The sequence below is a fragment of the Ostrinia furnacalis genome, unplaced genomic scaffold (assembly GCF_004193835.3).
Source record: "Ostrinia furnacalis isolate ACB-3 unplaced genomic scaffold, ASM419383v2 OfSCF2491, whole genome shotgun sequence".
In the NCBI taxonomy this organism is placed as follows: Eukaryota; Metazoa; Arthropoda; class Insecta; order Lepidoptera; family Crambidae; genus Ostrinia; species Ostrinia furnacalis.
The window spans coordinates 958,240-973,388 of NW_021132730.1; the positions used below are offsets into that span (position 1 = coordinate 958,240).

General features: G+C 37.4%; 1 protein-coding gene across 1 annotated transcript in view; it reads right to left on the reverse strand.

The window, feature by feature from the left end:
- Positions 1-1,413: 1,413 nt before the first annotated feature.
- dally (division abnormally delayed protein) overlaps positions 1,414-15,149 on the reverse strand; it is a 154,683-nt gene continuing 140,947 nt past the window's right edge. The window contains exons 6-9 of the mRNA XM_028308646.1: positions 4,987-5,228; positions 4,049-4,172; positions 3,395-3,560; positions 1,414-3,124 (exon numbers count right to left, since the gene is read on the reverse strand). Coding sequence (XP_028164447.1) covers positions 2,991-3,124; positions 3,395-3,560; positions 4,049-4,172; positions 4,987-5,228 — 666 coding nt within the window. The 3' untranslated portion in view covers positions 1,414-2,990. The remainder of the gene's footprint in view (positions 3,125-3,394; positions 3,561-4,048; positions 4,173-4,986; positions 5,229-15,149) is intronic.

Genomic DNA, 15,149 nt, shown 5'->3' on the forward strand with positions numbered 1-15,149 from the left:
TACTACTCGTGTACGTCAAAACTAGTATGCGTATGTCTATGCTATGATCGGGTTTATTGTAATTAATTTATCATGGAAGATGAAACTTTTATAAATTCTGTATTATTTTATAGCTTTCCACTAGTAATTTGTTTGTTTACACTATGAATTAATATTTCGCAGATTATCTAGCAGCTTACGCAGATTTCATTGAATAGAAAGTTTTGCAATATCCAGATACAACCTAAGATTCTGCATAATGGACTTCAAACGACATTATTGACATTTACTTAGTTGCAACTCGCTGTTCTTATCCAAAAGATCTCTGTATTGCGATGCGACATAGGTTCTATCAAGTATTCTCTGGCTGTAGTAAGATAGCACTCGTTTGGCAATAAGTAGGTAAAATGTTGCGAGAAGGATGTTTTGAATAAGGTTTATTTCAAAATGTTGAACGAAACAACGGGATCTGTGAGGTTAACCCTCATCCTAATAAGGAATGCTGTCAACCCAAAGTATAATTTTTGAGTGTAAGTAATATAGTTTTGTAAATACTCATATTATGTATATTTTATTTAGAAGTCGACGAGCTTCTGCCTTCCTTTTCTCTACTACCGTAATTTGATGAAGATGATGGCTAGGTATATAAAATTAATTCTAACTGACACGTAGTTTACATTTTCTAATTTTCAATGTTGTGTTACTTACCTAATTTTCTTATATGTATTTTTGTTAAAATAAACACCAGTAAATTGCTTTTCCTCAGAAGCCTATGTTCACTGGCATTTTATCTATCTCTGAAGCCTAACCATGTCGAGGCATGTCTTTGTTTACGCTATTATGATGCATTGTTGCGACTCTAAAGAATGGGGTCTCTGTGAATAAAATATCCAGAAGCACACACCCGCTGCATCGCCTCATTTCTGTACAGTCCTGCCTGGTTAGAACTGAGCAATTTTGACCTTTAACACCACAGGTCTAAGGGAAGGATTTTCAGCAGGCTTTCCGAGGCTCACTGTATACCCCCGAGTGTATTCTTTTATGTTCCTACGGGACTATTTCTCAGTTAGACGGCTACATGCAGCAGTAGACGACGGCGGATGTCATTTGTTTTACAATTTTGTGATTTGCTTTCAAAGGGAATTCATTTGTTTCAAAGAAGCGAAACTAAAGTTGCGGTTTGGTAAACTGCAGACTGTTTTGTAACTGAAGTTCAGTAGTTTTCCTGGATTACTTACTGTCGGTAACTAAATTTCGAATATGTCAATGGTTACCAGAGTTACATAAAAGTTCTTACCTATTTGCTCTAAGTGTTTTAACGAAGGAAGGTGTTTTAAGTAAGGTTTTGAAGGAAGTAAATAAAATATTACAATAAAACACATACTTGTCTTTATAGTACAGAATTTATTTTAATAATAATATTATATATTCAGATATAACAGCAATTGTCTCCATTTCAAACACGCTCTCATCTCTCCAACAATATTTACAATTTTCACGGAACATAATCCATATTAATTACACAATAACTTGAATTTAGGCACAGCTACGCCAATACTTTTCTCAAGTATTGTAATACAACAACTAAACATCAAATTATATAACGTTCCAAAAAAACCGGTATAATTTCTTAGGTCCTTTCGCATTTTTTTTACTAGCTTTAAAATAAAATCTATAATTGTGTGCCATATCAGATTATTTGTAATTAATATGAAAACGTTCCGATGCCTTTCCTGGTCCTCACACATTCATTAATTTCAATTCTATTTTATTCTAAAATACATTTACAAAACTTCCTCGGCGCGTCATCACATGGCGGCCTTGAATTATATTTATTACACTGATTTGCTAAGATCCAAAGCAATTTACAATTTATTTGTAAACGCGTGATGTTCACGCGTAAAATTTAGGAGAAAATCTACAGACTTTTTTTTACTGTTCTAGAAGTGGTTTATATGCGCTTATTTTAAAGATAAGTTAATTTATAGCGCAGAATATGATGTTTTTGTGTTTCATGGCCTTTTAGAACCTTTAATAAAGCAGATAGATAACAATCCCTCACAAAATCGATTAAAGCTATTTAATATTAACAACAACTCCATCGATGTGATTTTGCAATCGACAGAGGGACCTGACTTTAGACATTCGATACTTAAGTAAGCAATAAATAGGCCTTGAGTAGGCAGTTAATTATAAACATTATAAATGATTACAGTATCTATTGTAATATTATTGCGATCGCCGAGTACCAGCGGTGGAATAAATAATGCAGTGCAACTCGTGCACTTTAAATTACAATTTCTGTATCACATAACATAATAAGAGATTAAATTATGACTTATTTAATATTATTATAAATAATGACATCCGTAATATTAATATGGCAACAAAATACATTTACTAGCTAAGCACCTAAACCAGAAGGTAGACGCGGTATTTACACGCTGTACACGCCCTTACAACACGGTATCACTGTCGTATATCGTTACACTTTCTAACTATAAATTATTGCCAATCAGCTATTAGGTATTAACAACATTTAAAGTATCTTCAAATGATATAATATCTATTATTATGACAATCAATTTAGTGTTCACCACAATTTCATAAATGCAGAAGTATTGTAAAGCTTCCGTTACAATGTATATTCTTTGCTAATCTAAATAGAATACCAAAAATATTTACAAAATGAAGACAACACGATATGCACTGTACATTTAAACGTCAAAACGGTTGCCGTCGTGAATTTGAGATTCAGAGGTTGCACCGCGCAGTTTCACAAGCATAAACTTTCGGCAACTTTGACGGTTGAGACTAGCTACTGTAATTGTGCTCCGAGCTTCTACTCACTCGAACAGCGTCAAGCTAAAAATTCAACGGATCACTTGTCTTTTAAGTTATCAGACTAAGTTACTACTAACGTTTCAGCAGTTCGCACTTCGCACTCGCACAATCACTTCGTCACTTCACGCGCACTGATATGGGGGATTCTTACGTCTCGCGGGGTGAGCTTAGGTCAAGCGCTGGCGGACGCTCAGTAAGGCTGCACCGATTACTATGGGGATCAGGGGCTGCGTCGCTATAGCTGATGATGTCTTCGGCGTCGAGGAATGCGTGTTTTCTTCGCCGACCATTGTTCTGACGCCTGTTGAAGGAAGAATTTTATTATTAATTAGCTTATTTTGAAGAGACCTAAAGAAATTACGAAAACTCTACAAAATTCAAAACTCTCTTTAATCGAGTCTCATAAAACTTATTCAAATCTTTTATCAAGTTTTTTTTATTTAACTTTAGTGTGTTTTAGGAAAGACCGTTTTATTACATCCGTAATCAATAACCATGTAAAGGAAATTTTGCCTTGGCGTTTAAGCGTAACTGAAAAAATTCATGAAATTAATTGGTTCATTGCACTTACCATCCCCTTCGATCCCCGATCCCTCCTCGCCAGATCCCTCATCATCGTATGTGTCGTCGTTGTCGCCATAGCGGCCGGAGCCGGAGCCCTCCAAACCAGCTTCGTCTCCTTGCATGAACGCCTCCGCCGCCGGGATTCCAGCCGTCTTCGAGTGGGTGACGAGCAGCTGTGGAAGAAAGCTACGTTAATACTGGCCAGTTAACTAATGTAGGATAAATAGTAATCAAATGTTTTTGTTTTTGGAACGTCATAGATGAATAATAAAAAAACAGTGGCCGTAGTGGCCACTGTTTTTTACCTATGCTGGCCAACTAGTGAATGTCATAAAAACAATTAAAAAAACATAGATTGAGCTGAGACTGGCCAGCTACAGGGATAAAAATATTACGATTGTGGTTTGTTTCTTTTTGTCGAAAAACCACTGGTTGATACTGGCCAGTATTTTTTGTTAAAAATAGTTTTGTTTTGGCCAATAATAATATAATTTGCATGTCCAGACCGTCATAGAAAAAAAGCGTTGTCTAGTAGAACTATTCGTCTCTTACTAAGGTCTCAACATTTTTTATTTGTCTAAATTTCACGGTCATACCTAAGGAGGAACGAAAACTTTGCTTTTATTAAAGGTCAACAAGGTAGAAAATAATATCGACATACCTGTCGTGCCTGCCTCAGTCGCTCTCCCAAGGCGGCAACTTTGGAGTCTTCAGGCGTCCCACTCATCTCGGGATTGTATTTTTGGTCGCTTAGCGATGCGGATGCCACTAAGGGTTTCGTATACCTAAACAAACAGAATCATATTGTGAGATAATAAAGATTTTATTAAGAATATTGTTAGTCACTTGTTTTGTAAGTAAAATCTTCCACTGTAGGAGCTGGGAATTTTACGAGATAACGGGTTAAACCAAAACTCTTCTTATATCAACTGAGTAGTTGTTCATAAACACTTGTAGGTAATTATTAGTCACGTACTTACTCATTTAATTCCGATTAATTATAGTAAGATATTTCTTTAAATGTCTTTCTTTTTACTCGAAAAGTTTAACAGATTTAGATAAAATTTTATTATATCTCAGAATTAGCAGAAATAGAATACTTAGAATAGAAAAAGTTCTAAAAAGTATTGGAACAACTATCTGATACTGAACAATAGAAAAAGAAAAAGAACACAAAAAGTTTCAGAAAGTTTTTATCTGTTTCCTAAACCGTTTACATTTCGATATTTGGCAAAAATAAAATTGGGGAAGAAACTTTCGAACATAACTCGAAATTATGTAACTCTTTATAAGTAGGTAGGTATTACTTCGTCTAGATTTATGAATTGCCTCATTTTCCCCGCCTGACTAAAGATTATCCATATTGAGGGAGTTGTTATATGTTCCGCCATTTTATGGCGCGGCCATCTTGGACCGATTTTCATCAAACATAGCTAAGACACTCCCGACTCCCGAAAAAACACAAAACCTAAATCGGTTCACCCGTTCGGGAGCTATGATGCCACAGACAGACACACACACACAGACACACAGAACTTATAACACCCCGTCGTTTTTTCGTCGGGGGTTAAAAATAAACGAATAAAATAAAACACTCACTCTCCAATCGTCTCCCCGTTCCAGCACTGGTCGTTGCCTTCAAACTGGAAGTCTGGCTCATCGCACAGCCTGTCAGCCAGTCGTGCAAAGAGTTTCTTGTTCCTGGCCAATGAGGCTGCGAACTGCAGCAGTTCGGTGTACGGAGGAGGCGCCCTCAGGGCCTCCCGACGGGTTGGGGGCAGGTGGGGACTGCTGGACGCGGGGAGTTCGAAGGTCGAGGGCGTACCGCATTCTTGGCGTACCTGTGGATAAAAGGCCTAGATGAGGCAATATGTTGAGGGTGTTTTTTTTCGCTTAAGAAACAAGGTCTATTCAGTATGTTAAATTAATATTGATAGGATATAAAATAGGCGGTTAAAGATGCTTGGCCTCTACCCGGCTAAAAGATTAGTAGGTATCACAGTAGATTGTATTACATAGTATGATGTGACCTGGATCAAAATGATTTTTGCCAGAGAAATAAAGATTAAGACTTTGGTTGTCACACAACAGTTACCTAGTTAAAGGTCTCAAAACTTTTTCGTCATTTCGCATACCATTATCAGAAAAATCCGCTTTAAAAACGCTCCTTAAATACCGGAACCGGGGTAAAAATGAAGTTAAAGTGATTCATCTGTAAGTTTCGGTTTGCCTTGTTATTTTTAATTCGCTGCGCTTGCATCCGCTCAGCTGTTGCAATTTTGCAAATTGGTAATTGAGCAATGTTACTTAAATTCCGCTGCAACATTATTATTGCAACTTTAGTTAGTTTTATTTACCTACGTTGGCCTGCTTTTAAACACAAGTATAAACATCATTAATAAACAAGCTATGCATTTCACACTTCTAAATGTAAATTAAGCAGTTTATAAACTCGCTACTGACTTATACGACGGTCTTAAAATATTGAGGAAATGGGCAACCGAAACCGAAATCGACAAGTGCGCCTAGTACGCACGGCGTGCTCACGTCAGAGAGGGTAATATGAGAAATTACAATAATTTCAGCATAATATGACAATCTACGAGCAAACAGGTTTCGGGTGTGTGACCGAGTGTGAATGCGCACTCGACTGACTGAGCGAAACGCTCGCGAGCCGCTAAAGATAAGGTATGCTTGGGCGAGTGAGCGATTAAACTACTCGAGTGACATGACAGTACATGAGCCTGGGATGTTATAATGTCTATCCTACAAATTACTTACAATTGGAGGTAGACTTTTTGAGATAATCTTAGCTGAAGAATATTGATATTTGCTTAAACTTCTAGACCTCTACATTTTTGGATGCGAGAAGACCTGTTTTTAAAAGTTCATGCAAAGGAAGCATTTGATCTGGAAAAGAGCCTTAAATCAGCGAGCATATTTTGAAGTTTTGACAGTCTCTACCAACCACAATTCAAAAATATTGATAAGTAGAGCTTCTCTTGCAAATTACGTTATATTCTGTAACAAGTTGCTGCTGCATTCCCGCTCAGTCAGTACCCACTAATGGCAACACAGGAGATGCGATCACCGCCCCAGAGATGAAGATAAATGATGCCTCCAATGCCCGTGTCGTTTGTCAGGGACGTATCGCCGTCATCGGAAGGCCAACGGACGAATCATTAGAAAATGGGGGACAGGATCTGCGTAGGTAAGGTAATGGTGCAGCATTAACGAGATGTTGTTTTCTTTGTTAGTGAGTGCTTTGAAGTCCCCGACTCGAAATGAAGATGACATTTCACATAAAAAATACAGTTTAAACCGGATTGATATGATGCAATAATATAAACCCATCAAATCATATTTAATTAAACTCTACCTTTTATTAGCCTACTTCCACTTTTTCGCAGTTTTATTATCTTGGATCACTCTGGAATATCATTAGAATCCCCAGCAAAGAAACTGCTCTGAACTGAGTTAAATATTATATTACACGCGTGGTGCAATTTTAACCACTTTCTCTCAGTACACACATTGTGCCTAGCTGCAAACACATTTTTATCTATAAATACCAACAACGACCCATTGCTCGACAACTCGTCACAACGCAATGGAATTCGCGCGCGGAAATAACGCAGCGCGTGCGCCGTGTGAACGCCCGCGGCGACGCGCGCGCCGCGCAAATAAACGTCGCGCGACGCAAATAGGCGCATAGTTTTTGATACATCGCGACCGGTTGATATTTGCTTGCAACTAAGAGCCACAGTAGACATGCTACGAGTACTTTTAGCATCGGCGATCGGCGATTTTGCGACTCTATCGATGCAGCATCGCGATTTCGCGACTTCATGCTTCGGACACGAATCTTCGTATAGGAATCGCGCTTTTTAGCGACTGTTTTCGTTGCGTCGAGCTTCCGAAAAGCGACTCAATCGCCACGTTTAGCGTTGTGTGGGGTTTGGAATGTGTGGTCAGGTTCTAAAAAGCGGCTACATCGCAGATACTAAAAGGAGCATTTGTGCTGCGGCTCTAATGCCGTACTTTGTCGATCTGGCTTATTTATAGTGCACTGTGTGAATTACGAACGAAATGGTTCTAAAACGTTTATCTATAGAATCTAGTAAATAGATCGTTATCGAACCCAGAGGGCAAATAAATGAAAGATTATAATATTAGCAGCTTATAAAAGCGCCTGGAATATGTACACACGGTAAAATTACAATACACCAGGTGCTGTAGGTAAAATTAAAAAGCTCTTCTGATAATATAATTATTTCATACTTAATATGGTGCGTTACGTAATTACCAGCTATTGTCGATGCAAATCAAAAACATGAGATTATTAAAAGTAAGTAAAACACACCAAGAAATACATATTTTCATACAAAAGCTCCTTGCTGGATATAAGCATATCCAAATATTAAACAATTTACTTATGGTTAAGCAGAATTATAAACCCAACCAACTATGTAACACGAGTCACTTTAGGCAGATATTAATATAATATTTTACTTTTCGTAATAATAATGGAGAAAAGATAAACCGCATAATAATCCTTCCTGACAAAGCAGCAACAAATGGAAATTTAATACAAAATAGCGAAGAGAATAAAATTTATAATCCTCGCCACTGATTTTAACGTGAATAAACCCAGAGAATTAAGCAATGTGCACCACCAAGAAAAGATTCAGTTTCAGCAAAAATATAATGCTACATAGTAAGTTTAACGAAAAAGGAACTACGAGTAGACCCCGGTTGAGAAAGTTTTATAACCTCAGTGACATCTTCTGTCACCGCAGTTCGGGTAATGTTGACTCCATTTCAGTTTATTAATGGAATATTGATGATGTTATCACAAAAAGTACCAAATACGAAACCTTCACACTCGTATTTGATTTGTATTTGGAGTTTGATAAAGAAAGAAAGAAAACATTTAAGTAACACAGTTAATAAGGTTTCAATAAATATGTAAAAAGTAGAGTTGCAATTTTTCTTTGATAATATTATTTCTGAAAGCTATTTTAAAATGCAGCCATGCTGGGTTAATATTTAGATTTAAATGTTTTCTGTTTACATTAATGAAAGATCGTTGATTTTGAATGTTTCGTTAAGAGATGGATGCAAAGCCAAATAAGATTAAAGTAAAAAGGTATTCATTACTCCGTTGCGAATGTTTCTCACTTTGAAGTTAATATTTAGCATAAAAAGATAAAATGCGGTATAAATGTAGAGCGACTGAACTTTCTTGGTTTACAACAATAATTAAAATTATTAAAATGAAAACCAATGTTACAAGTATAAGAACTGATGTATAATATAACATCTACAAGGGGGCGTGGGGTGCGTTTAGGCAACTGGAATTGAATTTTGCCTATGACACTTTAGTGAATTTGACCTATATTTAAATTCATAGTTACTTATTGGAAAACTTGAATACTTATTCTACTCCATTTCGACAACAACCAAATACTTAAACAAAAAACAAGTGCCACAAATCAAGAAACAAAAACCGAGCACATAATTAACTAATTATTCAAACAAAAAGTTGTACAAGAAGGAACGAGAAATACATCTCAATCTCATTTGCTAGACGTGTAGATACCATGTAGTAAATTAAGATAAGTGTAGGATATAAAAGGTATCATTAATACAATAAATATTCATTACTGCGTTTGTATGGACCCACGCCGCATTTGGACGACAAAAAGGTTCTAATAAAAAAGAGTCTGGCTGTAAGTATACATATATGTACATAGCATATTGAAACTCGTTGTTTGCGAGAAGATTGTAATTACACAAGAGTATTTTTGCATGTAGCAGTAGTTAGTTATCAGGTATAGGGAGGTTTTGGTAGTCTACTTTTTTAAGTGGACATTTTAGAGTTGAACATCATTACATACTTAGTTCCGTGATAAACAATCAATGTTAAGGAGGAGATAAAGTGCTAGAGTACTTACTGGAAAAACTAATTACTTTTGATAAGAGTTAACTGTATCGAAAAACGAAAAAAAAACGAATGTGGGAAGAGTTTCCAAAAGCAAATATTTATAATATTTTGGATTATTTAGGCTATAGGAATCCTAAAAATTGGCTTAGTCTAAATGTCGTGTTTGTGAAAATAATATTTTGAAATAAAAAATAGACCCACCCTGTATAAAACCGCCGCTGGCAATACGGTATGGATTAGCAGGATTATCACCGTAATGGGTCGAGTTGATTCCTCTGCAATTAATGTCCCTGTACCATTTTTCACTGACACCTATAAAGGTTCAAGAACGAAAGTAGCTTTGCACAATTTAATTTTATTCTCGCGATACAAATAGCGGTCGTAGAATTTAATTGCAACCATTTAAAGTTTCCAAAGATTTAATATCATTACTGGACTACCAGCTGTGCTGTGAACTACGAATTACGTTAGGTTTTATTGCACTGCGCATTATTTACTTTAACGTTAATGTTTTTTACTAATACGAGTATTAATAAGCTGTAGAGTTTGTTTGGTAAAGCGTTAATATCAGGAACTACTGGTCCGATTATTTGAAAAAGAAAATAGTTTTGTGTTGGATAGCCCATTTATCGAGAGGAAGGCTGATGGCATATATCTATGGCACTGCCAACACGCTACGACCAATAGGAGCTGAGCATGAATGAAAAATGTTGCGAACTACTAGTATTTTCACACGTACAAAGTCGCCGGCACAGCTAGTACTCGTATATAGTATATATATATAGTATTCCTAAATTGAGCCACTTGTTTGTTTGTATCTGTGTGGGTAAGATGGATTACAGGACGCCGGCAGTTGATCCGTATCTCCTAATTTGATTAACACATCGATAAGACGTAGACGTTTCTATCTTCCACTTCCATTTACACGTAAAGGTGAGTGTAGACTAGAACATTTCTATGTAATGTTACGTTAATAGTAGGTACAATACAGGTAAAATGTACGACGTTTGGTTCGTAAAAGGGTGACACTAGAACATTCATTGAGCGGCTATCGTTGTTCTGTTACAAGTAAATGATCTAGCACAGTGGTTCCCAAAGTTGTCTGGGCTACGACTCATCTAATACATGTTCCCAAACTCGGGACCCACCTATAGAAAATTTGCCCGCTGCCCAGCGGTTGGACCGGTAGGGTGGTGTGTCGTTCTACAGGCAGCAGGGCCCACTCAATGTTCGCTCGCGACCCACCACTGGGTCGCGACCCATAGTTTGGGATACCCTGATCTAGCCTATACTTACGTTAAAAGTGTTGTTTAAAGAGTATATTCGCAGGATGTGTGATGTTATACGATTATTTCATTTAGATCAAAGCGTCAGTAGGTGCTTATTAAATAATAAATAATTCACGAGTGACAAAAAGTGGCATATCCTGTGAACATCGCGCGGAATGAATGTAAATTCGCCATGACGACGACCTGTCTCGTGTGGACTTTTTAAATTGAGCTTAATATTCTTGTAACGTGTCTATCTCAATTTATAACAGTCATACAGTGATGGATATTCAAGTTGAAACAATACTTGATACTCTAATGTATTTAGATGAGCATTTATTGGAACTTTTGCATTTATTTACGTAAACATGACTTTTCGGAAAATATGATAATAAGAATATCAGGTATTAATGAATTGAACTGTGAAATAAATCCTACTTAATATTATAAATGCGAAAGTTTGGAGTCTGGATGTTTGTTACTCTTTCACGCAAAAACTGCTAAATGGATTTTGATGAAACTTTACAGTATTATTGATTATACCCAGAATAACATATAGGCTACAATTTTGACGATATGTGACAAACTAAATTTCACGCGGGTGAAGCCGCGGGCAAAAGCTAGTGTACTATATTATGTCCATTTTAATATTGACCCAGATTAGGCACTTAGGAACATCAAACATTTATAAAACAAGGTGGTTAATCCTAAGTGGTTCTTTCCATGACTTTTTGGACCCTACCAACGCTGCGAGACAAATATTTGGCAAATGCTGAAAAAAAAAATACCAAGAAAGATGAACTTGATACTGGTGTTTTATTAATCATGCGTATTATTGATTATGCTAACACGCGCATGCTTATCATACGCGTCAGGCATGCCATGCATGTCAACGCAGAAGCCTCTCTGATCGCTACAAACAGTTTCGAGATAAGAAAGATAAAAGGCAGCATAAAAGCCAATGCACACGATGCGTTGCGGCGACGGTGTGACGCCGAAGCGGTGTCGCTGCATCGTCGACGTCGTCGTAGGGCTTGTTCCTACGGCAAAACAGTTTTGCAGGATTCAGTAATGCAGAATCCCGTAAAACTGGACTGTCATGTGTGTGTGTCATAGTGTGTTTAAAAATTCGAATTGCAAATTCCAACAGTTTGGTTATTTGCGGGACACTACAAACGGGATGTTCGTGTGAATGTTAATATTAAAAAATGTATACTACTTAACGGGATCCTGCAAAAAACAGTTCCTTCAAAAAATGGGATATCTCCGTGGGAACAAGTCCTTACATAGAAATATCACGAGCGAAATCTTTGCGATGCGGCGCCGCAACGCATTGTGTGCTTTGGCTCTTACGACGCGCACCCGACGGATGTCATCGAACCGACTCCAAATAAACTGCGTAGGCGCAACGACGCCCAATTAATTTCGTATCGAACGCCACTGGGGACAGCAAAAAGTGAAACGACACCGCTCTTTACGATTGACTAATGGTCATTTAGTTTTTATTCATGTGCTTCGTGTTTTGTTTTTTAATTTTAATAAGTATGTTTACGTAGTCTTTTCAAACATTGATCACATAAAAATGTAGACACTGCAGTGTAAATACTTTGTCAAAGCTACAAGCTCTACAGTTTTTCCGCGAGTTCAGTATAAAGACATGTAAGTTATATCAATGTAGAGATGAAATCATTATGAGTACATTTTATGAATCTCTAAAAATAATTATTAAGAAAATAATCCTCTGCATTCAGAGTGTACCGAAGAAATATAATCCCACAAATTATACCAAGAGAACTGCCGTAATTCGTATCAAATGTTCAACTCATACCAGTAGTGAAACATGAACGTTATTGACTGTTGGCTAAATAAACTAGCCACCGACCTAAGACATAGTCCATTTAGAACAGTTAACTTTGTGAATGAATCGGCGAATGAGACAAATTAACGTTTTAGTGTGATTAACGTGCGGTGATTTAAAGGCAGGTGTGGAAAACTGACCCACGATTTAATTGATAAAAATGAGTGGCTTGGTTATCAACCAAGTCTTTCGAAACTCGAAATAATATTAATACCCGTCACTTTAAATTGTAAATGAAGGAGGATACAACGATGCGTTTGAGATGACTCTACTTTTGTAAGAACTTATTCCATGGCGCTTAAATTTCGAAAGTTTTTCTTCATAAAGCTCCTTGTTCATTCATTATTTTTTAAAGTCTTGTTCAAATATTATGACTGAGTTCCTTGCGCTGCTTCTTCTCATTACTGGCCCATTTATTGTCCCGAAGCAGTGGTAGAGTTGAAGTAATAATGAGACTTGTTCAAACCCTTTTGGAAGCCTATTTACTTATATATTTATTTAATAGTCAAACTGGCTGTTCTATCCGAGCTGCGTTCATCCGAACGGATGAGTTGTCGTAATTGCGACAATAGGGTCACTCGTCGCTCATTGTGACGCTGATGTCATGTACATCTGTCATCTCTGGAAGCCTCAATCCATCAGCACTAACACTGTAATTAGTTTAATGAACCGGCGTGCTTGAAGTAATGCTGATCGTAGATCACACAATAATACTCGTAGCTGCACTGCAGTGACAGCGGTTGCATTCTTAGGTAAGTCTTAAAAGGAAAAAGTTACTTACTACGTGAGGTTTTCAGTTTTTTTACGATACAATGGTTAGAATAGAAGCTACGTCCCGTTACCTTAATATCATCAATATAACCTGTGGGTCTAATTAAAATAGCGAAAGTGTGTTTAATGTGTGGTTTGTAATAATAATAATAAACCAGTTAGCAAACATACAATATCGCCATTATAGACTCACTGATTTGAAAACTAAAAGATCAATATCGTTTGTATAACACAAAAGTTTGTATTCATCTTCTANGACGGACAGACGGACAGACGGACAGACGGACAGACGGACAGACGGACAGACGGACATGACGAAACTATAAGGGTTCCGTTTTTGCCATTTTGGCTACGGAACCCTAAAAATTAAAAAAAAATCTCAAAAATTTTTTGACCTCTTTTTTGTCGATAAAAATAGGTCTAGTTTCATCTATTTTCATATGTACACTTTAACGTGACTCACACTGTATAAATTATTGATAGAGTTTCTCTTGCGAATTCCGTTATATTCTGTAACGAGTTGCTGCTGCATTCCCGCTCAGTCAGTACCCGCTAATGGCAACACAGGAGATGCGATCACCGCCCCAGAGATGAAGATAAATGATGCCTCCGATGCCCGTGTCGTTTGTCAGGGACGTATCGCCGTCATCGGAAGGCCAACGGACGAATCATTAGAAAATGGGGGACAGGATCTGCGTAGGTATTAAGGTAATGGTGCAGCATTAACGAGATGTTGTCTTCTTTGTTAGTGAGTGCTTTGAAGACCCCGACTCGAAATGAAGATGACAGTTTAAACCGGATTGATATAATGTAATAATATAAACCCATCAAATTATACTTATGTAAACTCTACCTTTTATTAGCCTACTTTCACTTTTTCGCAGTTTTATTATCTTTGATCACTCTGGAATATGATTAGAATCCCCAGCAAAGAAACTGCTCTGAACTGAGTGAAATAACAGCAACAAATGGAAATTTGAAAATGGTTAAAATTGCACCGCGCGTGTAATGTAAATTACACGCGCGGTGCAATTTTAACCATTTTCTCTCAGTACACACATTGTGCCTAGCTGCAAACACATTTTTATCTATAAATACTAACAACGACCCATTGCTCGACAACTCGTCACAACGCAATGGAATTCGCGCGCGGAAATAACGCAGCGCGTGCGCCGTGTGAACGCCCGCGGCGACGCGCGCGCCGCGCAAATAAACATCGCGCGACGCAAATAGGCGCATAGTTTTTGATACATCGCGACCGGTTGATATTTGCTTGCAACTAAGGGCCACAGACGCCACAGTAGACATGGTACGAGTACTTTTAGCATCGACGATCGGCGATTTTGCGACTCTATCGATGCAGCATTTCGCGACTTTGCGTTCGGACACGGTATGAGAATCACGCGTTTTAGCGACTGTTATCATTGCGTCGAGCTTCCGAAAAGCGACTCAATCACCACGTTTAGCGTTGTGCGGTGTGGAATGTGTGGTCACTGTATTCACCTTCTAAAAAGCGGCTATATCGCCGATTGCCGATGTTAAATGTAGCATGTGTACTGCGGCTCTAAAACCGTACTTTGTCGAACTGGCATATTCATAGTGCACTGTGTGAATTACGAACGAAATGGTTCTAGAACCTTTATCTATAGAATCTAGTAAATAGATCGTTATGGAACCCAGAGGGTAAATAAATGAAAGATTATAATATTAGCAGCTTATAAAAGCGACTGGAATGTACTGTAGGTACACACGGTAAAATTACAATACACCAGGTGCTGTAGGTAACATTAAAAAGCCTTTCTGATATGATTATTTCACACTTAAAATGGTGCGTTACGCAATTATCAGCTTTTGCTGATGCAAATCAAGAACATGAGATTATTAAAAGTAAGTAAAACACACATTTTCATACACAAGC